The 26,450-nt window shown below is 42.9% G+C and overlaps 1 protein-coding gene across 1 annotated transcript; it reads left to right on the top strand.

Annotated features, from left to right (window-relative positions):
• Positions 1-623: 623 nt before the first annotated feature.
• Positions 624-18,025, top strand: LOC117528762 (RING finger and CHY zinc finger domain-containing protein 1-like). The gene is made up of 6 exons (XM_034191392.1): positions 624-824; positions 5,084-5,203; positions 5,276-5,391; positions 17,266-17,344; positions 17,771-17,815; positions 17,942-18,025. The coding sequence occupies exons 1-6, from the start codon at positions 624-626 to the stop codon at positions 18,023-18,025; spliced, it is 645 nt and encodes a 214-aa protein (XP_034047283.1).
• Positions 18,026-26,450: the final 8,425 nt, after the last annotated feature.

The following is a 26,450-nucleotide window of genomic DNA, read 5'->3' on the forward strand; positions in this document are numbered from 1 at the left end:
GCTCCGAGTAGCCTCTGCTCAGTCCATTTTCGATCTGATGGGCAAGACTGGAAAATGTCAGTTTATCCTTCTGGCCTGGCTCGCCTATTTGGCCTGATATTTTGAAATCTTTGTGCCAATAGGTGCCTGGTTGCTGCTGACTGGGCACATTACTCACAGGGCGGTTACTTGTTTGGGACTGAATATTCGCCACTGTGCTGCTCACTGTATTAACTGTCTCTGTTACCAGTGAAGTAGTAGTTGGCTGGTCTGTTCGCCCTGAGTCTCCTCTTTCATTTACATTTTCTTCAGGTAAGTCATTTTCAACATTTATTATTTCAGCAATCTTATCCTTCAGTGACAATAGTTCAGACAACCCTTCATCCTCCAATTCTTTCATTTCCTCTCTTTCAATATGCATGTGGATGTGCTTCAGCAGGGACAGGCGTGTTTTTGTGTCAGCCTTTATTTTTCCTGCTATACCAAGAAACTCACAGATGGACACTAACTGTTCTTTAGGCAAGGTGTGCACTTCATGCACGATTTGTTCTCGTTGCTGTTCCAGCACTGACATCTTGGCAGTAGACAGGAGGAACTTTTGCAGGTACAGGGGAGGCCAAGCTGTGGGGTCTGTGCAGCTCCTGATGATCTCTGGTCGGCCTCAGGATGCGTGGACTGAAACACAGCTGCCAGCTCTCTTTAACAGCAACACCTTCCTCACTGTAGGCTGCCTGGGTGATGTGGGGGATTTAGCAGGCTCAGACTACGATGTACAGGCTGTGGACATCGGACATCTAAGCGGCAATCCCAGCGGTGCCTCCAAATGTTGTACCCCTGAATATGGGGTAATGTGCTGCAGTACCTCTGAAAATATGAGGAAATAATGACGAGAGTTATTTCAGGTTGTTTCTCTCACGCAGAGGTTTATTGTAATCAATATGACCAATCGTTATTTCCTCGTCTTTTTCTTAACATAAAATGTCAGACTCAAGCTAAGTTCACGTGCAGAAAAACGTATTTTAAACCCTTAAAACATACATGAAAACGTTTCTTTAGCTTCATTCTAACATGCAATATAAACAGAAAAATACCTTAACAATGCATATAACATATATTTATAACACTGGGAAACGTTTACCTGAAAATATGAGGAAATAATCACGAGAGTTATTTCTGGTTGTTTCTCTCACGCAGAGGTTTATTGCAATGAGGAGAAACCCCGCGAAATCCCTCCAGTGGTGTGGGAAGACATTACAAGTTGCAAAAATAAAGGATCCCAGGATTACTAGACGATTTCCGAGAATGCGGTCACAATTCCTTTGAATAGAATTACAAAACATTTAGAAAAAATAAAGAATAACCAACTCTTAACTGTATTTATATTGTTCTGAAGGCTTTTATGTAAATGTATATTTATTACAAACCTTTTTAACGTTTTAAGCACTTTCCTATTTTTAACTATTTCTTTCCCTGCTATTTTTAATATGACATCACCTTATGAGTTATTGTTTTCCCTACTGTTTTTAATAGGACATCACCTTATGAGTTATCATTGTTTATTGGCAGAGTTTATTGGTGCTGAGCATAGTTTTTAAAGGCGTGCTACCCTTCTAACCTATCACATATACAGCGAGTTATGATTGATTAAATGCACTGACACTTCATTGCGCCTGTCAAATAGATGACACTGAGCGGAGCGGGTGCCCCTTCCAAGATGGCGGCCCTACGGCTCGCCAGCACCAGTAGGAAGCAGCGGTCAATGCGGGGTCTACTCTTATATATGCCTATGGGAGAGATAGCTCCAACCAGCCGCCATGATGAAAATGACTCATTTACTTCCGGAAATACCCGAATGGTTCCGAAGACACTTGATGCACAGCTATAGTAAAACACGTAGTTTGATACGGGAAAATTACTCCAGAGTCTTACGACAAAAATGTTTAATTATTCAAAAATCTTGCGTTACAGTTACACTATAGGTTATGCATCAGACATAAGACATTCTACAGTTTATTTATTCAAATTAAAAAATAACTATTTGCAATATACTTTTATTAAACTGGTTTAACAGGGCTGAGGATGGATGCATTATTAGCCCTGGCCAAACAAATCATCACTGATGACTGGTGTGAATTAAGAATAGGAAGAAGAGTTGTGCACTGACCTCGGTCAGCAGGTTCTTTTTTGGAGTGGCCAAAGTTGCCCCCTAGGGCCAGCCAAGGCAAAGTAACCCCGGTTTATGCTAATTTTCTTTGCATAAAGTTGACATTTTGCTAAAAATAATTTTTGTGAAGTTAAAATATACCAAATATGTTATTTGTAATGTGGCACCGTTTCAAACCTTCATGATATTTTGGTGGTGCTTAAAATGTAAAGTCAAAATTGTAGCCAGATACTTTCTTTTACAGTTGATACACCTTTTGCAATTTCCTTGAGATTGTAAATCATGCACTCTCACACCAAATATTATGTTCAGCTAACAAAGATAGTATCCATAAATTTTACCTTATTCGAGTAGTAAAAAAAACTCTATTACTCACATTTCTAAATTTCATGTAACTAACAAGCTAAATATCAGTAATAATATTAATGCAAATCATCATTTGCAGTCAGTTTTCTTTAGACAAGTCAGTGGATATATACATGAACATTTCCAGGTCACTGAATGTGTCTTAGACTTTTTCATTCATTCATTTTCTGCCGCTTGTCTGGGTCACAGTGGCAATAGGCCAAGCAGCTCATCCCACACATCCCTGTATCTTCGGCCAAGTCCTCTTAGGCTTCCAGGGTATCCTGAGTGTTCCCAAGACAAGTGGGAAATTCAATCTCTCCAGGGTGTTCTGAGTATTCCCGGGGCTCTCCTCCTAGTTGGACCTCCCTAGGGAGATGACCAGGGGCATCCTCAACTGAAGCCTGAACCATGCTCAGCTGGCTCCTTTCGATGCAACTCCGCTCCAAGTCCCTTCCAGATAATCTAGCTTCTCACAGGAGGGGAAATCTCCCTGTCCTGGAGGTCCTACACTCCAGGACAGGGAGATTTCCCCTCCTGTTGGGGGAATCTGCTTTGCACCCTTTGTATCCGAAACCTTATTCTTTCAGTTATAGTTTATTTTGTTTATATAGCACCAAATCACAACAAAGCTGCCGCAAGGTGCTTCACATAAGTAAGGTCTACTCTTACCAACCCCTAGAGCAAGCACACAGGCTACAGTGGTAAGGGAAAAAACTCCCTCTTATGATGAGGAAGAAACCTCAAGCAGACCAAACTCAACAGGATGACCCTCTGCTTAGGCCATTCTAACAGTTACAAGATATTTGCAAAGTTTTACAAAACAGAACATAACATGACAAAAGATGCAACAGTGATAAGTCCACGCACACATTCATTCCACAGGCAGCATGGCAGAGCCCATTCCAAATGCAGATTGCAGTTTGCTGCATCAGCATCAGGGCATGGCACGTCACGGTCAGTCCAGCACCTTGTGGTCTGCAGTCTTCAATCCCATGCGACGTCATCAGTACCTCAGACAGAGAGAAAAAGAGCAGAATCAGTTGGTCAGAAAAACTACACCTAAGATATAATTCATCAGCATTAAATCAACAGGAAAGCAGAGAAAATACTAAGGTGATCGCCGGCCGGTAGCCTTAAGCCTCACTAACAAACCCAGAATTAGGTTGAGACCTATTCCATTGCCAATACAATGAATTTAAAAAGGACAGGAAGCATAGTTCCATATTATGTCAGTATGTTAGCCATACGAGAGGGAGAATAAGTGCATCTTAAGTCTGGACTTGAAAGTCTCTACATAATCTGACTGTTTTATTGAGGCAGGGAGATCAATCCACAAAACAGGTGCATGATAAGAGAAGGCTCTATGGCCTGCAGACTTTTTATTCACCCTCGAGCCGCAACCCACAAAGTAGTCCTGCACCCTGAGAACGCAGAGCCCGGGTCGGTATGTAGGGTTTAATTAGGTCAGCTAAGTAGGGAGGTGCTAGTCTGTAAATAATTTTATAGGTTAATAGCAGAACCTTAAAATCTGATGGGATTTAAGGTAACACCCATTTTCGCATCTCTTCACTGACAGGAAGCCAGTGAAGAGATGCAAAAATGGGTGTAAATGTGATTTCTGCATTCTTTTGGTCATTATCTAAAGTTCATGGTCATGGGGTGGGGGTGTACACCTACCTTTGACAGATTGCCAGTCTATCGCAGGGCAACATATAGACAGACAGACACATTCATACACGCACCTATGATTAATTTAAAGTTTCCAATCCACTTAACTGGCATGTCTTTCAGGGGAGGTGATGATCTAGTGGTTAAGGTGTTGGGCTTGAGAGAAGATCCTGGGTTCAAATCCCCGCCTAATTGGAAAATCACTACGGGCCCTTGGACAAGGTCCTTAATCCTCTATTGCTCCTGGTGTGTAGTGAGCGCCTTGTATGGCAGCATCCTGACATCAGGGTGAATGTGAGGCATTATTGTAAAAGTGCTTTGAGTGTCTGATGCAGATGGAAAAGCGCTATATACTCGTAAATGCAGTCCATTTACCATGTCTCTGGAAGTGGGAGGAAGCTGGAGCATCTGGAGGGAACCCACACAAACATGGGGAGAACATGCAAACTCCAGAAAGAAAGGTCCAGGCAGGACAACCGACAGATTAATAGTGACTGAATGACATTTTACTTGTTTAAAGGTACTTTAATTGTAGTATGAAAAAAGTGTCTTCAAAATGGACCTTTACTCTTTCAACTGGCTTCTCTGGCTTTGTACTTGTACTGTCTCAATAAACAGGAGTTAAACAGACGACGATGGCGAGGACAAACTTATTCATTTTTGGTGGAAATCTGTGGCCAGTTTGCTGGTAAGAAGGCCATATCAGAAGGGATGTCACACATTCAGGCAGCCTGTCATCGTTCTGTGCTTATCAGACAGTGGGAGACTCGTGTAGACAGTTTATCTGTGTGAATAAAAATGGGCTGGTTGGTTTTAAACATTATCAGTATATATAATACGGTTATTTCCCTGTCAGCCATCTATTCTGAAAACAAGCCACATGACTCAGTGTGTCCGCTGCCATATCTCCTTCATTAACTACAGGCGCCTTGCTGCGGTAAACTGTATGTTTGTCGGCTGTGCCATGATGCAGAGGACAACCACCAGATGGATCGCTTCAAAGTCCAAGAGGTGCAGTGCTCCAAGTGTCACACAGTGCAGCAGGTAACCCGCGTCAGCTGTTATGTTCCACCTGCACTGTTGGTGAACACTAAATGTTGGCTCTGGCTCTCGTAGACGCAGCAGACCTGTCAGCATTGTCATGTGCAGTTTGGGGAGTATTACTGTGATATATGCCACTTGTTTGACAAGAATAAGAAACAGTACCACTGCCAGTCCTGTGGAATCTGCAGGTGAGGAATCATACATTTTATTTACATACAGTGCCAACTGACCAACATAAATTATTAATATTAACCATCCTTTTTCTAAACCCACTTATTCCAGTTAAGGGTAACGGGGGTTGACCACATCCCAGCAGTCATTGGGCAAGAGGTGGGGTACATCTTGGATAGGCCACCAGTCTGTTGCAGGGTCAACACCTATAGACGCACAGACACGATGACACACTCGCTCACTCACAGTCAATTCAGGATCAGCAGTTTATCTAACCTGCATGTATTTTGAATTGGGATAGAACCCACGTGATCATGAAAACTCCACAACAAAAGGACCAGGCGGGATGCGATCACAGGACCTTCTTGCTGTGAGGCAACAGTGTTAACCACTTTATTACTACGTCCGCCAGGGATGTAATAAATCTGTTAGCAAGGTTATATCAAAATTACTGCACAGATTTCGATGAAAGTTTTACCACAGATAGCTATTAGGGCAAGGAAGACTCCATTAAGTTTTGGAGGTGATCCAGATCCAGATTCTGGATCAAGTTTCACTTTATATAGGCTTTGAACATTACGTCAAAACTACTTTGCGGATTCTCGCCTAATTTGCATCACAGATATACAGTATATTTGACCATGGAAGGCTCCATTAAATTTTGGAGGTGATATGGATTCGGATCAAGTTTCACTTCATATACGCTTTTAAGGATTACATCAAAACTACTTCATGGATTCTCGCCAGATTTGACCACAGATAGATATTAGGGCATGGAAGACTCCACTGAATTTTGGAGGTGATCTAGATCCGGATAGACGGATGTCAGAAATCTCAGATTGCTCTTGTTGTATTATGTTTAACGGCTTAGAAAATAATAATATTAATTGTTATGTGGAGGGCGCGGCTCGAGGAGCGGCCCAGCATCTGACGGAACCCAGCACTAAATGACCAGAAGCAGCTCCAGAAAGAAAAACAGGTTTATTAATTTCACCCTGTGCTGTACATAAAACCTAAATAATAAAAGTCTGGTGAGGTGAACAAGTGGCGCACTCTCTCAGCGCCACAACGGATCCGAGCTCGGACCTTCTGGACTCAGTCGTTCCGCCGACACCCCCCCAGGTGGCTTTTCCCAGAACTGTGCTCTGTGAAGGAGGAGCAGAAGTGAGGTTATTCACACTATTATTATCCACAAAAAGTACTCTCTAGAGGCACACTTATCAGCCACACGTTCAGATCTTAATTCTGACTTAATTCACAAGAACAGCTGCTCACAGCTAGTGGAAGATCATTAATCCACTTACCACAGCCGTGAGGAGCAAACGAGACAATTTTCTTCAATACTTAAATTAAACCACCAATTAAATTAAACCACCCCACAACACCAAAGACAGACAGCCAGAAGTGTGAGAGGCTGGGGATAGGGGACAGGAAAAATAAAAACCAACAAAACAAAATGACCCACACCTCTAACACAAATTAAATAACTACAAACAATAAAAAACTCCTACTCGCTTGAGTTCCAACGGACTCCGATCAACCTGTTCACGCCACCAGACTACATATAAAATACTGTGCAACTAAAGCGGTTTACCATCACACATTTCATTCCCACCTAATCTCCAAAACCACCTGGAACACTATTACTGAGCTATTTCCTGCCGCTCATTTGACCGGGGCAATATGGCTGCTCTTACTCTGCCCAGTTGCATTGATTCGTCCACAGGAGGAGCTAGAGGTCCCGTCGGAGGACATTCAGTGGAACGAAGAAGGGGTGTTCTGGACGTGTGTCTGGAAAAGCCCAGAGACACAAAACCCCGCTCAGACCTACGCCCTCTCTCACGTCCACGCTCCCTAATCCGATCATCCAGACGAATAACCAAGGATATTAGATCATCTAACTCCTTGGGTTTGTCACGGACCGCCAACTCGTCCTTCAAAGATTCATTTACCCCATCTACAAACACCCCTTTCAAAGCAGTCGAGTTCCAACCGGACTGTGCTGAAACGATTCGAAAATCCACGGAATAGTCAGCTGCACTTCGTCGCCCCTGTCGTAGATTCAGCAATTGTTGGATCTTGGTTTTCGTTTCTACCAGATGATCAAAAACCAAACGAAACTCACGAGAAAAATCGTCAAAAGACTCCAGCAGTGGTGATTTATTGCTCCACAGCGCGGTTACCCACACCAGGGCGTCACCACGCAACAAATTTGTAACATATGTGACTCGGCTACTCTCAGACGAGAAAGACGCTGGTCACTGAGCAAACATCAAGGAACACTGTATAAGAAATGGAGCACAAGCATCTACGTTTCCTGAATAGGGCTCCGGATGGCAAATAACCGATTCAGGAGCCGAATCGTTGGACGACAATCTTGTCTGCACAGAACGCGATGGAACCGAAGCTGCAGCCGTGGGAAGTGGAGCAGCCTGCGCTTTAAGCTCCGTTACACGAGCATCAGTTTGCTTAATTTGGAGTGACAGGTGCTGTACCTGCTCCCAGATCAGTTCCAGGTGTTTCTGGACCTTTTCTTGAAACGGAGCTGCTTCAGTTGCTGGGTCCATACTGGTTGGCCAGAGAATTCTGTTATGTGGAGGGCGCGGATTGAGGAGCGGCCAGATCTTAATTCTGACTTAATTCACAAGAACAGCTGCTCACAGCTAGTGGAAAATCATTAATCCACTTACCACAGCCGTGAGGAGCAAATGAGACAATTTTCTTCAATACTTAAATTTAACTGCGCAAAAACGCCACAACATATGTACAATAAAGCTTTAGGAATAATCACCTTTGACGTGTGCTGACAGCGCTTGCCTCTCATCCTCATCCTCCTTCGCAGACGTGATGTCAGAATCTGGAGCGGCCCTCAGCATCCTCACACAGTCGTCACAGGAATGTAACAAGGTCGAATTCTCCGGCAATCCAGTCCAACTCACTGCTGGCTTAAATGCAGCTCCTCATTACTACATAGATACCAGCTGAAAGCCCTTAGATCTGCACGTGAATATCACAGGTGTCGTGAATTCCTCCTAATGGAGAGCCGCACGAGAGAGCAACAGGTGCAGCCAATCATCATAACAAAGGTGAGAGACTCTTCTGCAGCACATTTTCCCCAGAGATCAGTTCCAGACCACCTAGGAAGGAAAATAAATACAAATCCAAAAAACAGTGTCCAGCCCAGCCCCCCAACACACAACAATTAATACTGAAAATATATCAGAATCAGAATCGCCTTTATTGTCATTGTAATTTGCATTGCAAAGAGATCTGAGTGCAACTCCAAAAAGGTGCTTTCCGTGGTGCGAGTAATTTTTAGCCAAATAAAAGATAGTGAAATTTAATGGTAAGTTATTCAGCGTATATGTGCAACTAATATAAACATAAGATATAATAAAATAAAATGTGGACCAAGTAAAATTTAAAATGAGAATTATATACGACTGTGGAATTATATTGCATATGGTTTACAGATATTGCACAGAAACTTGAAGGTGCAGATTAGAGTGATTTGTTTTTGTTCAGAGCAGCGATCGCTCTGGGGAGAAAGCTGTCCCTGAGTCTGTTTGTCCTAGTTTTGATAGTTTTTTTGATAGTTTTGATAGTTTTGTAGTTTTGATCGACCTATACCGTCGGCCGGAGGGTAGTAGGTCAAACAGGCGGTTGCTGGGGTGTTATGTGTCTTTGCTGATGCTGGCAGCTCTGCTGAAATAGCGAGAGCTGGCAATGTCTTCCAGGCTGGGCAGAGAGCAACCAGTGATCCCCTGGGCCATTTTGATCACCCTCTGCAGCACTCTCCTGTCTGCTGCTGAGCACCCTCCGTACCACACTGTGATGCAGTACGTCAGGATGCTCTCGATAGTTTCTCATGAGCACCCTCAGGAAGTGGAGTCGCTGCTGGGCTTTCTTCACCACCACTGTGGTGTTGGCAGTCCATGAGAGGCTGTCAGACAGCTGCACTCCCAGGAACCTGATGGAGCTGACCCTTTCCACACAGTCCCCTTGGATGTAGAGCGGGGCTGGGTCAGCCCTGTTCTTCCTGAAGTCCAGGATTATTTCTTTTGTTTTTGTGGTGTTCAGCGGCAGGTTGTTAGCTGAACACCATGCTGTCAGTCGATTGACCTCGTCTCTGTAGTCGGTCTCATCCCCCCCTGTGATGAGCCCAATCACGAAGGTGTCATCCGCAAACTTTATGATGGTGTTTGTGGGATGGGTCGGAGAGCAGTCGTGCGTGTAAAGGGTGAACAGGAGGGGGCTCAGTACACAGCCTTGAGGGGAACCGGTGCTGAGTGTGATGGTGGACAAAAGGTGGGGGCCAAGTTTCATGGACTGTGGGCAGTTTGTGAGGAGGTCCTTGATCCACTGGCAGATGGGGGTGGAGATGCCCAGCTGTATCAGTTTCTGGACTAGGATCTCCGGGATGATGTGGTTGAAGGCTGAGCTGAAGTCCAGGAAGAGCATCCTCACATAGCTCCCCTGGTGCTCCAGGTGGCTCAGCGCAGTGTGGAGAGCTGTGGTGATAGTGTCCTCTATGTTGTGATTTGGATCTCCAACACTGTCTTTCAACCAGTGTAGAGGTCTTTTCTCTTGTTGGAACCTAATAACACCTCTGAACTTATTTATGAGTTATTTCCTACAACACGGCCCAAGACGTCAGAGTTCTCGCACGTTAGAGTGATGACATCACAGGCTGGTAGCTAGCTGCAAAACTGTTTTGTTTGTGTGTAATTATAACCTCTTTGTTATATATTATGTAAAAGCTAGCGAGAAATAAACACTTCTAAAACTGAAAACACATTTAAGCCCCTTTCACACCGGGGGTGCTCCCAGTTGTTCCTGGTTGCGCCGTGTGTCATTATGACGACGCTGCGTGGAAGCAACTCGGTGCTGAGACGATGCAGCTCGGCACCACAACAGCGCGAGGGCGCAAAGGAGGAAGCAAGTCGGGCGCCAAAAAATTAAACCTGTTTAATTTTTTTCGGCGTCCTGGTTCCAGCGCAAGTCGGGGCAAAGAGGCGTAATTCGGGGCAAAGCGGCGTTACCCGGCGTGACTCGAAGCCAATTTATGATTCCTGCTGTGTTCCGTTGTTCCCGCATGTGATGAAGTAGTACTTCAACACATGAATTGTGTAAAGTAAATAATTGTATAGCACTTGGAATTGTTTATTTGCACTTTGATTCATATTTTGTATTTTAAAGTTGGCATAAATGATTTTCTATTTGGAAGTGGAGTATTTAGTAATGTGTGTGGTTTTGTTTTTGAGATCCTGTGAAAGAGAATATTGAGAGACTTCAGGGTCAGATGGGGGTAAATGAGTGGGATGAAGATGATTGGAAAGGCCTCTTTACTCACCTATCTGGTGCCCTCTCCAGGGGGGTTCAGGCAAAACTTGTTTTACAAGCCTGGATGCCATTTAAAGGCTTTAGGAGAGGCCATTAGATGGGGGTGGGGGAGGAATTGGTAGTTTGAGGTTTAGGAGTTGAAAAGTGTTTTAGTATTTGTTTAAAGAGAGTGTTTTGTTTAGGTGTGTGTGTGTATGTGAAATTAAGGTAGTTTTTAAAATGTTTGTATTCATGATAGGGGGAGAAACACCTGCAATGGAGGAAGTGGTTCAGTCCAATCAGGAGCAGAGGACAAAAGTGATGCCAGCTGGCTCATTCGGGTGGCTGCTGGTGGAGGCTGAGCTACTTCTTGGAACTGGTTTTGGGTACTGGGCTCCCTTTTGTATTTAAAAATAAAAGGATTAAAAAAAAGGAAGAGATAAGAGAAGACTGGTTTTTCTGGTTGGTCGTCACTGTTTTTAGCCGCTCACAGGCCATCGAGATCACACCGCAGTATAAATCACACAGGATTGTTGTTATACCGTGTACTTAATGCAGAAAACTACATGCTGAAGAAAAAAAATGCAGAATGATTGCCAGAAATATCCAGTACAAAGTCCGGACATCTCTAGTCCACTCATGGACGTTCGTTCACGCGAGCACATGTGAACAATTAAAAGAAAAAAAAACGTCTGGCTGCAGGCATTACTTCCTTGTTCTCTGCTCAAACTCTCACATCACAGTAAGTCCTGAGACAGGACATCAAGTACATCAAGTAGAACTCCAGACATCTCCACATTTGCTTGACGGAACATCTCGCGGTCAAAAGAGGAAAGAAAAGAAAAAAAATTGTCTGCAGGCAGTTAGTTCCTTTCACTCCTCAAACTCTCTTATCACAGTTAAAAAAGGACATAAGTCCAGGACATGTCAACATCAAGTACAACTCCAGACATCTCCACATTTGCTTAAAGGACGGTTCGTGCGCGCGCGCACACACGCATCTCGCAGTCAAGGGAGGAAATATAAACCAACAGAACTCAGAGCGCAGCCCTGCAGCTCAGCACAACAAATAGAAGTGTGCACAGTCTGTCTGCAGCCAAACTGTGCACTCTGACTTCTCTGTGCAGAGGACCTGCAGGCTGCGTCCTCACCTCCTCTCTGCTCCCTGCTGCGCGCACCTGACGCAGAAATTCCTGCATCGTCATGACGCCACAGGGAGCAACTGGGAGCAGCACCGGTGTGAAAGGGGCTTTACAAGACACTTTGCGGACATTAGCATTCATGCTAATTTCTGCTATCTTTTTTTTGGTGGGGGGTATTTTAAGAAGGTCTGCTGTGAAGTGGTCTGCTTCACAGCATGGTCTGCTGCCATGCTGTGAAGCTGTTCGTTGTGGATGTTTTGTTTGTTTGTTTTTAGTTGCTGATGTGTTGTTTTGAAAGAACCACCAGAATTTCAGTGCAGAAATACAATGACAATACACATCTGTTCCAACTCAAAGTTAACTTTCTATGGATTTAAATTTGTCTCACTGGCACCTGCAAATGCACAGAGGGTGATCTACCAATATTCATTGATTTGCACAACTTCCACTCATAAAATGTAAATATTGTTTTTGATTGATTGATTGAGTTGTTTCATTGAACATGTACAAATTGTATGTAAGACAATAGGATCTTAATAATTCCAATCAAATCAAATAACTTTTATTTATATAGCGCCAAATCACAACAAACAGTTGCCCCAAGGCGCTTTATATTGTAAGGCAAAGCCATACAATAATTACAGAAAAACCCCAACGGTCAAAACGACCCCCTGTGAGCAAGCACTTGGCGACAGTGGGAAGGAAAAACTCCCTTTTAACAGGAAGAAACCTCCAGCAGAACCAGGCTCAGGGAGGGGCAGTCTTCTGCTGGGACTGGTTGGGGCTGAGGGAGAGAATCAGGAAAAAGACATGCTGTGGAGGGGAGCAGAGATCAATCACTAATGATTAAATGCAGAGTGGTGCATACAGAGCAAAAAGAGAAAGAAACACTCAGTGCATCATGGGAACCCCCCATCAGTCTAAGTCTATAGCAGCATAACTAAGGGATGGTTCAAGGTCACCTGATCCAGCCCTAACTATAAGCTTTAGCAAAAAGGAAAGTTTTAAGCCTAATCTTAAAAGTAGAGAGGGTGTCTGTCTCCCTTATCCGAATTGGGAGCTGGTTCCACAGGAGAGGAGCCTGAAAGCTGAAGGCTCTGCCTCCCATTCTACTCTTACAAACCCTAGGAACTACAAGTAAGCCTGCAGTCTGAGAGTGAAACGCTCTATTGGGGTGATATGGTACTGTGAGGTCCCTAAGATACGATGGGACCTGATTATTCAAAACCTTATAAGTAAGAAGAAGAATTTTAAATTCTATTCTAGAATTAACAGGAAGCCAATGAAGAGAGGCCAATATGGGTGAGATATGCTCTCTCCTTCTAGTCCCTGTCAGTATTCTAGCTGCAGCATTTTGGATTAACTGAAGGCTTTTCAGGGAACTTTTAGGACAACCTGATAGTAATGAATTACAGTAGTCCAGCCTAGAGGAAATAAATGCATGAATTAGTTTTTCAGCATCACTCTGAGACAAGACCTTTCTAATTTTAGAGATATTGCGCAAATGCAAAAAAGCAGTCCTACATATTTGTTTAATATGCGCATTGAATGACATATCCTAATCAAAAATGACTCCAAGATTTCTCACAGTATTACTAGAGGTCAGGGTAATGCCATCCAGAGTAAGGATCTGGTTAGACACCATGTTTCTAAGATTTGTGGGGCCAAGTACAATAACTTCAGTTTTATCTGAGTTTAAAAGCAGGAAATTAGAGGTCATCCACGTCTTTATATCTGTAAGACAATCCTGCAGTTTAGCTAATTGGTGTGTGTCCTCTGGCTTCATGGATAGATAAAGCTGGGTATCATCTGCGTAACAATGAAAATTTAAGCAATGCTTTTTAATAATACTGCCTAAGGGAAGCATGTATAACGTGAATAAAATTGGTCCTAGCACAGAACCTTGTGGAACTCCATAATTAACCTTAGTCTGTGAAGAAGACTCCCCATTTACAAGAACAAATTGTAATCTATTAGATAAATATGATTCAAACCACCGCAGCGCAGTGCCTTTAATACCTATGGCATACTCTAATCTCTGTAATAAAATTGTATGGTCAACAGTATCAAAAGCAGCACTGAGGTCTAACAGGACAAGCACAGAGATGAGTCCACTATCTGAGGCCATAAGAAGATCATTTGTAACCTTCACTAATGCTGTTTCTGTACCATGATGAATTCTAAAACCTGACTGAAACTCTTCAAATAGACCATTCCTCTGCAGATGATCAGTTAGCTGTGTTACAACTACCCTTTCAAGAATTTTTGAGAGAAAAGGAAGGTTGGAGATTGGCCTATAATTAGCTAAGATAGCTGGGTCAAGTGATGGCTTTTTACGTAATGGTTTAATTACTGCCACCTTAAAAGCCTGTGGTACATAGCCAACTAATAAAGATAGATTGGCTACAGTGCTGAAAAGAAACCTGAGGTTGTTCTTATTTTCTTCAATTAGTGATGAGTAGTAAGATGTCCTAGCTTTACGGAGGGCTTTTTTATAGAGCAAGAGACTCTTTTTCCAGGCTAAGTGAAAATCTTCTAAGTTAGTGAGATGCCATTTCCTCTCCAACTTATGGGTTATCTGCTTTAAGCTGCGAGTTTGTGAGTTATACCACGGAGTCATGCACTTCTGATTTAAGACTCTCTTTTTCAGAGGAGCTACAGCATCCAGAGTTGTCCTCAATGAGGATGTAAAACTATTGACGAGATAATCTATCTCACTCACAGAGTTTAGGTAGCTACTCTGCACTGTGTTGGTATATGGCATTGGAGAACATAACAAAGAAGGAATCATATCCTTAAACCTAGTTACAGCGCTTTCTGAAAGACTTCTACTGTAATGAAACATATTCCCCACTGCTGGGTAGTCCATCAAAGTAAATGTAAATGTTATTAAGAAATGATCAGACAGAAGGGGGTTTTCAGGGAATACTGTTAAGTCTTCAATTTCAATACCATAAGTCAGAACACGATCTAAAGTATGATTAAAATGGTGGGTGGACTCATTTACATTTTGAGCAAAGCCAATCAAGTCTAACAATAGATTAAATGCAGTGTTGAGACTGTCATTCTCAGCATCTGTGTGGATGCTGAGAAGCATCCTTGCGCTTCTCAGCGCCTTGGGGCAACTGTTTGTTGTGATTTGGCGCTATATAAAAAAAAAATTGATTGATTGATTGATTGATGTTAAAATCGCCCACTATAATTATCTTATCTGAGCTAAGCACTAAGTCAGACAAAAGGTCTGAAAATTCACAGAGAAACTCACAGTAACGACCAGGTGGACGATAGATAACAACAAATAAAACTGTTTTTTGGGACTTCCAATTTGGATGGACAAGACTAAGAGTCAAGCTTTCAAATGAATTAAAACTCTGTCTGGGTTTTTGATTAATTAATAAGCTGGAATGGAAGATTGCTGCTAATCCTCCCCCTTGGCCCGTGCTACGGGCATTCTGACAGTTAGTGTGACTCGGGGGTGTTGACTCATTTAAACTAACATATTCATCCTGCTGTAACCAGGTTTCTGTAAGGCAGAATAAATCAATATGTTGATCGATTATTATATCGTTTACTAACAGGGACTTAGAGGAGAGAGACTTAATGTTTAATAAACCACATTTAACTGTTTTAGTCTGCGGTGCAGTTGAAGGTGCTATATTATTTTTTCTTTTGGAATTTTTATTCTTAAATAGATTTTTACTGGTTATTGGTGGTCTGGGAGCAGGCACCGTCTCTACAGGGATGGGGTAATGAGGGGATGGCAGGGGGAGAGAAGCTGCAGAGAGGTGTGTAAGACTACAACTCTGCTTCCTGGTCCCAATCCTGGATAGTCACGGTTTGGAGGGTTTAAGAAAATTGGCCAGATTTCTAGAAATGAGAGCTGCTCCATCCAAAGTGGGATGGATGCCATCTCTCCTAACAAGACCAGGTTTTCCTCAGAAGCTTTGCCAATTATCTATGAATCCCACCTCATTTTTTGGACACCACTCAGACAGCCAGCAATTCAAGGAGAACATGCGGCTAAATATGTCACTCCCGGTCCGACTGGGGAGGGGCCCAGAGAAAACTACAGAGTCCGACATTGTTTTTGCAAAGTTACACACACAATGTTAATTTTAGTGACCTCCGACTGGCGTAACCGGGTGTCATTACTGCCGACGTGAATTACAATCTTACCAAATTTACGCTTAGCCTTAGCCAGCAGTTTCAAATTTCCTTCAGTGTCACCTGCTCTGGTCCCCGGAAGACAATTGACTATGGTTGCTGGTGTCGCTAACTTCACATTTCTCAAAATAGAGTCGCCAATAACCAGAGTTTGTTCCTCGGCGGGTGTGTCGCCGAGTGGGGAAAAACGGTTAGAAATGTGAACGGGTTGGTGGTGTACAGAGGGCTTCTGTTTAGAACTACGCTTCTTCCTCACAGTCACCCAGTCGGCCTGCTTTCCCGGCTGCTCAGGATCCGCTGGGGGGCAGTTACCTTGGTCCGCACCGACTACAGGGGCCTAGCTAGCTGTAAGATTTTCCAAGATGCGGAGCCGAGTCTCCAATTCGTCCAGCCTGGCCTCCAAAGCTACGAATAAGCTACACTTATTACAAGTACCATTACTGCTAAAGGATGCCGACGAATAACTAAACATTTCACACCCAGAGCAGAAAAGTGCGGGAGAGACAGGAGAAGCCGCCATGCTAAACCGGCTAAGAGCTAGTAGCCGTGCTAAGCTAGTGGATTCCTAAAAACACACAAAGTGAATAATGTGTGAATAATTTAGAGGTGATTCAGCAGAGAGAGTGCTTTAGTTAAGACACGTGAAGATTACACTGTGAAACAAATCATTATCTAGATCAATCAAAGTACGCAGATTAAACAGCTAACAGATACAGCAAAGCACCGCTGTGCTCCGGAACAGGAAGTGAGACAATACCGTAGTGAGAGCCAACCACCAGTAGAGGTCAGTAGAGCTGACTAATTAACTAAACAACTGCAAATTATAAAGAACGCAATCAATGTTCATACGGCCAAGGGTATTTTAGCATTACATTATTTTTATATATAGTGTTTAGTGTGTATGACAAATGTAAAGCTGACTGGAAAACATATTTTTGTGTGTCTGAGAGGAAACCTTGTGGCAGTCTTTTGAAAAAAAATGTTATTTCTTGTCACATACAGTGTCTCTGAGTATTAATTTGTCGAGGTTGAGTAGCTCTGTAACTCCATTTATCATGAACTTTTGCAAATTTATAAAAAAATAACTTTTGGCTTTTAAGTAAGGCTGTAACAAAGAAACAAATCTTTGGCTTTACTTCACAGAATTTGACCTTCAAAATGCAGGACATAGTGTTCCAGAGGGTTAGAAATTTCTTTTTTTTTTTTTATGTTAAGTTCTGCCCTATGCTGTGAGAACCCTGCACTATATTTTGACCCCTACAGGATCGGGCCCAGGGAGAAATACTTCCACTGTGAGAAGTGTAATCTGTGTTTAGCTAAGGATTTGCGAGGAAACCACAAGGTAATGAATAAAATCTACTTTCTTTTGACAGAAATTTATCTGCACTGTTGGTCAAAATTATTGCCATTGTTCATGTTCAATTGCAGAATCTTTGGCAACGCTGATGCCCTCTAAGCAGTCCTTGTAGTCATCTAGAAGCTTCTTGTGTCTGTCTGCTGATAGTTTCTGCCATTCTCCTCTGTTCAAGTGGGATTCTGCACTCATTGCTGACCAGTTTAAAACAGTCTGTCGTTTCCATTTCTTCTTTGCTGTTTGCTTTGGGTTCTTTTCCCATCCTTACGTATCAAATAAGCAAATATGTCAGAAGAATATGATTGTATTTCTCAAGATGTTCTGTAAAAAACGGGTGCCAATAATTTGGACCTGGACTGTGTGTGACTGTTCTGATGCCCTCATGATATTTTCCTTCTCTGTCTTATTTTTCAGTGTGTTGAAAATGTTTCGAGACAGAACTGTCCAGTGTGTATGGAGGTAAACAAATACGCAAGCACAGCTTTGAATTTTAACATCAACGGGAATTTGTTCCTTTGATGTCACATAACTTTCTCATCTATTTGTTGGGGTTGTTTTTTTGTTTTTTTCTCCTTTCCAACACAGGATGTTCACACTTCCAGAATTAGAGCGCAGGTCCTGCCATGCAGTCACCTTCTGCATAAGTATGATTCTTTACTCACTCCATAGCATCTGTGTCAGTTTTTCCTTTTTAGCCTGATATCTCAAGAACCAGATGACCAATTTCATTCATACGAGGTCTGTTAGAAAAGTATCTGACCTTTTTATTTTTTCAAAAACCATATGGATTTGAATCACGTGTGATTGCATCAGACAAGCTTGAACCTTCGTGCGCATACGTGAGTTTTTTCACGCCTGTCGGTTGCGTCATTCGCCTGTGAGCAGGCTTTGTGTGAGCAGTGGTCCAGCCCTCTCGTCGGATTTTTATTGCGAATAAATGTCTGAATGATTTGGAGCTTTGCTTCATCAATTTTTTTCCAGAAACTGTGAGAGACCTCCAGGTTGACACCGTTCGAAAAATTAATATGGCTTTCAGGACCGATTTTATGGGGATTACACAGATTAAAGAGTGCTCCAGCCAGTTTAAAGACCGCCCGCGCGCGGCGCGCTCCGAGCGCCGATCGACAGGCTGAAACACCTCTGAAACAACCAGATCATTTCCAACGTGAAGGCTTTGTTGATCCAGGACGTCGTCTGACTTTCACAAAAAGGCAGAAGGCATGGACATCAGCACTTTTTCGGCACATTCCACTGTTACAGGAGTTTTTTCATGGAAAGAAAAGCGGAGGGACGCGCCACAGAGCCGTTCATGGCGCGGCACAAAACCACCTCCGTGTTGGTCTCACAGGACGGCTTTGAGATGGCTTTCAGACGGATTCCGGTTGCTTTTCAGTTGTGTGATTATCAGATTGTGATTCTGCATGAGCTGGACATGCAGCCCAACATGTCCTGTGAGGCTTCATCACGGCGTTGCCTTGCTTTGCCCCTCCCTTCATGACAAAAACTCCTGCAACAGTGGAATGTGCCGTTCATTTCTAAACTGGACACTGTCTTGATCTGGTATGTCATCTGACTAGCACTGGAATTGTGAAAAGACGTGGACATCAGCACTTTTTCGGCACATTAAGACAGACGTGCGGAGGAGTTCCGCACGGCAGCCATTAGATCCCTCAAGAATGGAAAGGCCCCTGGACAAGACGGCCTCAATGCAAAACCTTTCAAGGCAGATCCAGAGTTTGTGGCACAAGTTCTGTAGCTACTTTTTGCTATCATCCGGGAGAGAAAACAACTACCATAAGATTTGACAGAAGCTGTAATTGTAAAAATCCCAAAGAAAGGAGCCCTGAGCAGTTGTAACAATTGGAGAAGAATCGCCCTGTTGTCTGTTCCAAGTAAGATCTTGGCAAAGATCATCACCAAGCAAATCGCAGAAGCAGTGAACCAGCAACTCAGAAAGGAACAGGCAGGTTTTCGACCAGGAAGAGGATGCTCGGACCAGATCTTCACCCTGTGCCACATCATAGAACAGTGCACAGAATGGCAGAGAAGACAGGTGTACATCAACTTTGTAGATTTTGCAAAAGCCTTTGAAAGTCTATGGCGCGTCTTCAGAACGTACAGAATACCACAAGCGATTGTCCTCATCATCATGAGCTTCTACAACAGCTGTACATGATGTTTAACCTATAAATGTTAGAATGCGTCCATAATCTGTTCTCTGTTAAGAATACTGGCTGAATTGGTTTTAGAAACCAGTTGTCTATCAGTATAAATATAGGCTTTTTGGTTCAAGCCAAGCAAATAATTTTTGGTATGATTTTTTGTGAAGCACTTTGAAAGCATTCTCACTTTGTTCTGAGAAGTGCAAAAACACCTTTTGTCACAAGTTTATAAGTTGTAACATAAACTAAATAAACCAGTGTTAAGAATGGATAATTGTTTAAAGCTCACCTGCCCGTGTATGGAAGGCCAAACAGGCCAAAACCCCCCCCCCAAAAAACCTATAACTGAGTAAATGCACCTTTTTTTTTTTTTTGGAACATTAGATGTCTCCTCGCGGCGGGCCCAGGTCAGCCATTCCAAAATGGACCGTGAAACAAACTGGGACTCTGGTCAGGACTTCTGCATTTCCAGCTGCAGGGGGCAGGCCAGGGAGATGGGAGCTGGAGCTGCTGGTTTGATCATGTCTGCCGCCTGTGCCTGAGTGGTTGTCTGAGGACAGGACTGAAATGTGGGAGTGGTCATGGCAGTGGCGGCAGCTGTTGGGACTTCCGGTTGATTCATCCCAGGGTTGACTGCACCCATGATGTCTTCTGCCACTACTGAGTGTTGTGGTTCCACCTGTGGTTCAACAGATGCGGTGTTGGCATTCACAGGGTGTTGTTCAGGATCATACACGGTCGTGTCCTGAGAAACACCGAGTCCTGTTAGTTAAGGCTCATTTGGGAGGTGGTGTGCTTGATCGGGGTCCGTCGGGGTTTGAGGGTGCTGAGTGTCGGCAGGATTGAAGCATCTGTGTCGATTGTGGCTGGAGAAGGTTCTGGTTCCGCGGAGGGAGGCAGGCCTGGACTTTCTGAGTGGACCGATTCCAGAAAGGGGCGTTTCCGGTTGCCGACTGCGCAGACTCGGCGTGAGGCATTGCCTCCTCTGACAATTCAACTTCACTGGACTCTACGTGGGATGAATTGTCCTCTTTTAGGCAGGCCTGTTAGTTTTGATGTCAACATGCAGTCAGGACTCTTACAACATAATGGATAACGTGGCTTAGAATGGTGGTTATGGTTGTTACAGTGCTCTAGACTTTTCGCAGTGCTGGTATCCTGGTGGCATAGTTCCATCGCTACTGTGCACTTCCGTGTTTACGCTTCCGCCTGCACAGATCAGCCGGAGTCCACATGACCGCTGTCTTTGTCCTATCCCATTGCGAGCCTCTGACAGCGCCTACATGACGTCTTCCACCTTGTGCCTTGGTTTATTGAACGTGCGTTCAATCGCCAATAAATCATTTTCCCTGAATGATCTTATATCAATGGAAATGTTGGACGGAGACTTGGCACAGAGAAGAGGAATTTCTTCATTTAAATGAGCTCTGCCCTGCTGGGTTCTGTGTCCTTGGGAAGCCCCGCCCCTGTCGCCGTGGTGGGGGCCTTGCCATTGTTTATAAAGAGGATTATTACTTGTTCTGACTTATGGTATCTTGTTCTGACTTATGGTATCTTGTTCTGACTTATGGTATGGAAATAGAAGACTTAACAGTATTCCCTGAAAACTCCCTTCTGTCTGATCATTTCTTAATAACATTTACATTTACTCTGATGGACTACCCAGCAGTGGGGAATAAGTTTCATTACACTAGAAGTCTTTCAGAAAGCGCTGTAACTAGGTTTAAGGATATGATTCCTTCTTTATGTTCTCTAATGCCATATACCAACACAGTGCAGAGTAGCTACCTAAACTCTGTAAGTGAGATAGAGTATCTCATCAATAGTTTTACATCCTCATTGAAGACAACTTTGGATGCTGTAGCTCCTCTAAAAAAGAGAGCTTTAAATCAGAAGTGCCTGACTCCGTGGTATAACTCACAAACTCGTAGCTTAAAGCAGATAACCCGTAAGTTGGAGAGGAAATGGCGTCTCACTAATTTAGAAGATCTTCACTTAGCCTGGAAAAAGAGTCTGTTGCTCTATAAAAAAGCCCTCCGTAAAGCTAGGACATCTTTCTACTCATCACTAATTGAAGAAAATAAGAACAACCCCAGGTTTCTTTTCAGCACTGTAGCCAGGCTGACAAAGAGTCAGAGCTCTATTGAGCTCAGTATTCCATTAAGTTTAACTAGTAATGACTTCATGACTTTCTTTGCTAACAAAATTTTAACTATTAGAGAAAAAATTACTCATAACCATCCCAAAGACGTATCGTTATCTTTGGCTGCTTTCAGTGATGCCGGTATTTGGTTAGACTCTTTCTCTCCGATTGTTCTGTCTGAGTTATTTTCATTAGTTACTTCATCCAAACCATCAACATGTTTATTAGACCCCATTCCTACCAGGCTGCTCAAGGAAGCCCTACCATTATTTAATGCTTCGATCTTAAATATGATCAATCTATCTTTGTTAGTTGGCTATGTACCACAGGCTTTTAAGGTGGCAGTAATTAAACCATTACTTAATTAAACCATTACTTAAAAAGCCATCACTTGACCCAGCTATCTTAGCTAATTATAGGCCAATCTCCAACCTTCCTTTTCTCTCAAAAATTCTTGAAAGGGTAGTTGTAAAACAGCTAACTGATCATCTGCAGAGGAATGGTCTATTTGAAGAGTTTCAGTCAGGTTTTAGAATTCATCATAGTACAGAAACAGCATTAGTGAAGGTTACAAATGATCTTCTTATGGCCTCGGACAGTGGACTCATCTCTGTGCTTGTTCTGTTAGACCTCAGTGCTGCTTTTGATACTGTTGACCATAAAATTTTATTACAGAGATTAGAGCATGCCATAGGTATTAAAGGCACTGCGCTGCGGTGGTTTGAATCATATTTGTCTAATAGATTACAATTTGTTCATGTAAATGGGGAGTCTTCTTCACAGACTAAAGTTAATTATGGAGTTCCACAAGGTTCTGTGCTAGGACCAATTTTATTCAATTTATACATGCTTCCCTTAGGCAGTATTATTAGACGGTATTGCTTAAATTTTCATTGTTACGCAGATGACACCCAGCTTTATCTATCCATGAAGCCAGAGGACACACACCAATTAGCTAAACTGCAGGATTGTCTTACAGACATAAAGACATGGATGACCTCTAATTTCCTGCTTTTAAACTCAGATAAAACTGAAGTTATTGTACTTGGCCCCACAAATCTTAGAAACATGGTGTCTAACCAGATCCTTACTCTGGATGGCATTACCCTGACCTCTAGTAATACTGTGAGAAATCTTGGAGTCATTTTTGATCAGGATATGTCATTCAAAGCGCATATTAAACAAATATGTAGGACTGCTTTTTTGCATTTACGCAATATCTCTAAAATCAGAAAGGTCTTGTCTCAGAGTGATGCTGAAAAACTAATTCATGCATTTATTTCCTCTAGGCTGGACTATTGTAATTCATTATTATCAGGTTGTCCTAAAAGTTCCCTAAAAAGCCTTCAGTTAATTCAAAATGCTGCAGCTAGAGTACTGACAGGGACTAGAAGGAGAGAGCATATCTCACCCATATTGGCCTCTCTTCATTGGCTTCCTGTTAATTCTAGAATAGAATTTAAAATTCTTCTTCTTACTTATAAGGTTTTGAATAATCAGGTCCCATCTTATCTTAGGGACCTCGTAGTACCATATCACCCCAATAGAGCGCTTCGCTCTCAGACTGCAGGCTTACTTGTAGTTCCTAGGGTTTGTAAGAGTAGAATGGGAGGCAGAGCCTTCAGCTTTCAGGCTCCTCTCCTGTGGAACCAGCTCCCAATTCAGATCAGGGAGACAGACACCCTCTCTACTTTTAAGATTAGGCTTAAAACTTTCCTTTTTGCTAAAGCTTATAGTTAGGGCTGGATCAGGTGACCCTGAACCATCCCTTAGTTATGCTGCTATAGACGTAGACTGCTGGGGGGTTCCCATGATGCACTGTTTCTTTCTCTTTTTGCTCTGTATGCACCACTCTGCATTTAATCATTAGTGATCGATCTCTGCTCCCCTCCACAGCATGTCTTTTTCCTGGTTCTCTCCCTCAGCCCCAACCAGTCCCAGCAGAAGACTGCCCCTCCCTGAGCCTGGTTCTGCTGGAGGTTTCTTCCTGTTAAAAGGGAGTTTTTCCTTCCCACTGTAGCCAAGTGCTTGCTCACAGGGGGTCGTTTTGACCGTTGGGGTTTTACATAATTATTGTATGGCCTTGCCTTACAATATAAAGCGCCTTGGGGCAACTGTTTGTTGTGATTTGGCGCTATATAAAAAAATTGATTGAATTGAATTGAATTATGTTTGTAAAGGGGCACAGTCACAGGATTTTCCCTCCTTTGAATCACAGTTGGTCAAGGTGGGTTTCTCAAATCCATTTTTCTGTGTTGGTCTATCGCCCCCCAGGTCCTGCTACTGCCTTTCTTAAGGATTTTAGTGACTTTTTATCCTCTATTATAACGTTGGAATCTGTTTTAATTCTCGGAGATTTTAACCTTCATGTTGACGACAAGTTATCTTGCTCTGCTATGGAGCTTTTATCATTGACTGAAGCTTTTAATTTTGTGCAACATGTTTCTGAGCCCACTCACCAAAAGGGTCACATTTTAGATTTAGTTTTTACACTTGGCCTAGACATTTTAAATATGTCTATAAAAGATGTCCATCTGAGCAACCATAGTCTTGTTTTGTTTGACCTGCATTTCAGCTCTGATCAGAAGCCCTTAGAAGTTAAGTCTCGGAGGCGTATCATCACTGCTGAAACTGCAGAAAGATTTTCTTCTATGTTTAATCCTTGTTTGTTCACTGATTTCCTTGATGTGGACAATTTTATCCAGTGTTTTAACCAACACTGTGATACTATTCTTGATCAGTTGGCTCCTGTTAAATACAATGTGTCTTTACAGAAAAAGGAGTGCCCATGGATTAATGAGGAGCTCTTAAGTTTTAAGAGACTGTGTCGTAGGACTGAACGCCTGTGGAAATCCTCTAAACTTGAGGTTCACAGGCTTCATCTCAGGGAGCTGGTTTTATCATATAACAAAATGGCTGAGAGTGCCCGTTCTGTCTACATACGTCAGCTGGTGTCTGTGAATAAGAAGAATCCCAGAGTGTTGTTTGATACAATCAACTCTCTTGTATGTCCTCTTGCTTCAGTTTCTCCTGTGTTTTCTGAAGCTGACAGCAATGCCTTTTTGAGTTTTCTCATTGGCAAAATCATGTTGATTAAGGATAAAATTCCACCCTCCCTGTGTGGTACTTCTATTGTTATTGAGCCTGCTCCCAGCATTTGGTCTTCATTTAGGGCTGTGACACTTGCTGATATTTCGGCATCGGTGAGCAAGATGAAACCTTCCTCTTGCTCATCGGACATCCTTCCCTATAGGCTTTTTATTAAAGTATTTGAGGTAATAGGTCCATGTGTTACTAGAATGGTACATCTTTCTTTGTCCACCGTTGTGTTTCCCAGTGCTTTCAAGCATGACATAGTGTTGCCTCTACTGAAAAAAACAGGTTTAAATCAAATGGAGCTAAGTAGTTTTAGACCTATTTCTAAGCTCCCATTCCTGTCTAAGATCCTCAAGAGGGTGGTTTCAGACCAACTGACACTCTTCCTGGATCAAAATAACATTCATGACAGGTTTCAGTCCGGTTTTCGTAGACAACACTCTACGGAAACGGCTCTTTTGAAAGTGTCCAGCGACATTATGATGTCTGCTGATGCTGGGAAATCCACCGTGTTGGTTCTTTTGGATTTGTCCTCTGCCTTTGATACTGTTGACCACCAGGTCCTGCTGGGTAGACTGAGGGATCATGTCGGACTGTCGGGGTCAGTTCTTCGGTGGTTTTTCTCATATCTGTCCGGGCGTAGCTTTAGCGTTTTTGCTAACCAGATATGGTCAGAGTCTGCGGACCTGTTATGCGGTGTCCCTCAGGGTTCTGTATTGGGCCCCATTTTGTTTTTATTGTACTTGATCCCTTTAGGTAGGATCATTCAAAGATTTACTGATGTCTCTTACCAGTTATTTGCGGATGACATTCAGCTTTATTGCTCCTTTAAGCCATCTGAGATTAAGAGGCTTGATTCCCTCCTCCATTATTTGGCGGAAATAAAATAATGGCTAACGAATAACTTTCTTCAGCTCAATGCAGACAAAACAGAGACATTGGTTATTGCCCCTGATGCCCATATTCCAGGTATCCAGCAGTACTTGGGAGACCTGGGTCAGTCTGCTAAATCATGTCATCGTAACTTGGGTGTCATCTTTGACAAAGACATGTCTTTGGTTCAGCATTGTAAACAGCTGACGAGGAATTGCTTCTTTCAATTAAGAAACATCTCTAAGCTCAGGAAAATGGTGTCTCGAAATGATTTAGAGCTTATTATTCATGCTTTTGTGTCAACACGTTTAGACTACCGTAACAGTTTGTTTTCATGTTTAGGAGTTGCATCGACTGCAGTTAGTACAGAACTCTGCAGGAAGAATTCTGACACAAGCCAACAGGAGGACTCATATTTCCCCCGTTTTAAAGGAGCTTCATTGGCTGCCAGTGTCCTTCAGGATCAATTTTAAAATTTTGGTTTTAACCTTTAGAGCTCTACATGGCCAGGCCCCTCCCTATATCTGTGACCTCATCCAGTCTTATGCCCCTGCCAGGGCGTTGAGGTCTGTGGACCAAAATTTGTTGATGGTTCCTCGCACCCGTTTTGCAACCAGAGGAGAGTGATCCTTGCAGGCTGTTGCTCCCAGGCTTTGGAATGGTCTCCCGCTCTCTTTGCGCTCACTGGACTCTGTCGTCACTTTTAAAAGCCAACTTAAGACCTTCTTTTTTACACAAGCTTTTGCTTAGCTTTTGGGCTGCTTTGCTACCCTATGTTATGTTTTTAAATTTCTCGGCCATTGTTTGATGTATTGTGTTG

Source organism: Thalassophryne amazonica, chromosome 16 (assembly GCF_902500255.1).
Source record: "Thalassophryne amazonica chromosome 16, fThaAma1.1, whole genome shotgun sequence".
NCBI lineage: Eukaryota > Metazoa > Chordata > Actinopteri > Batrachoidiformes > Batrachoididae > Thalassophryne > Thalassophryne amazonica.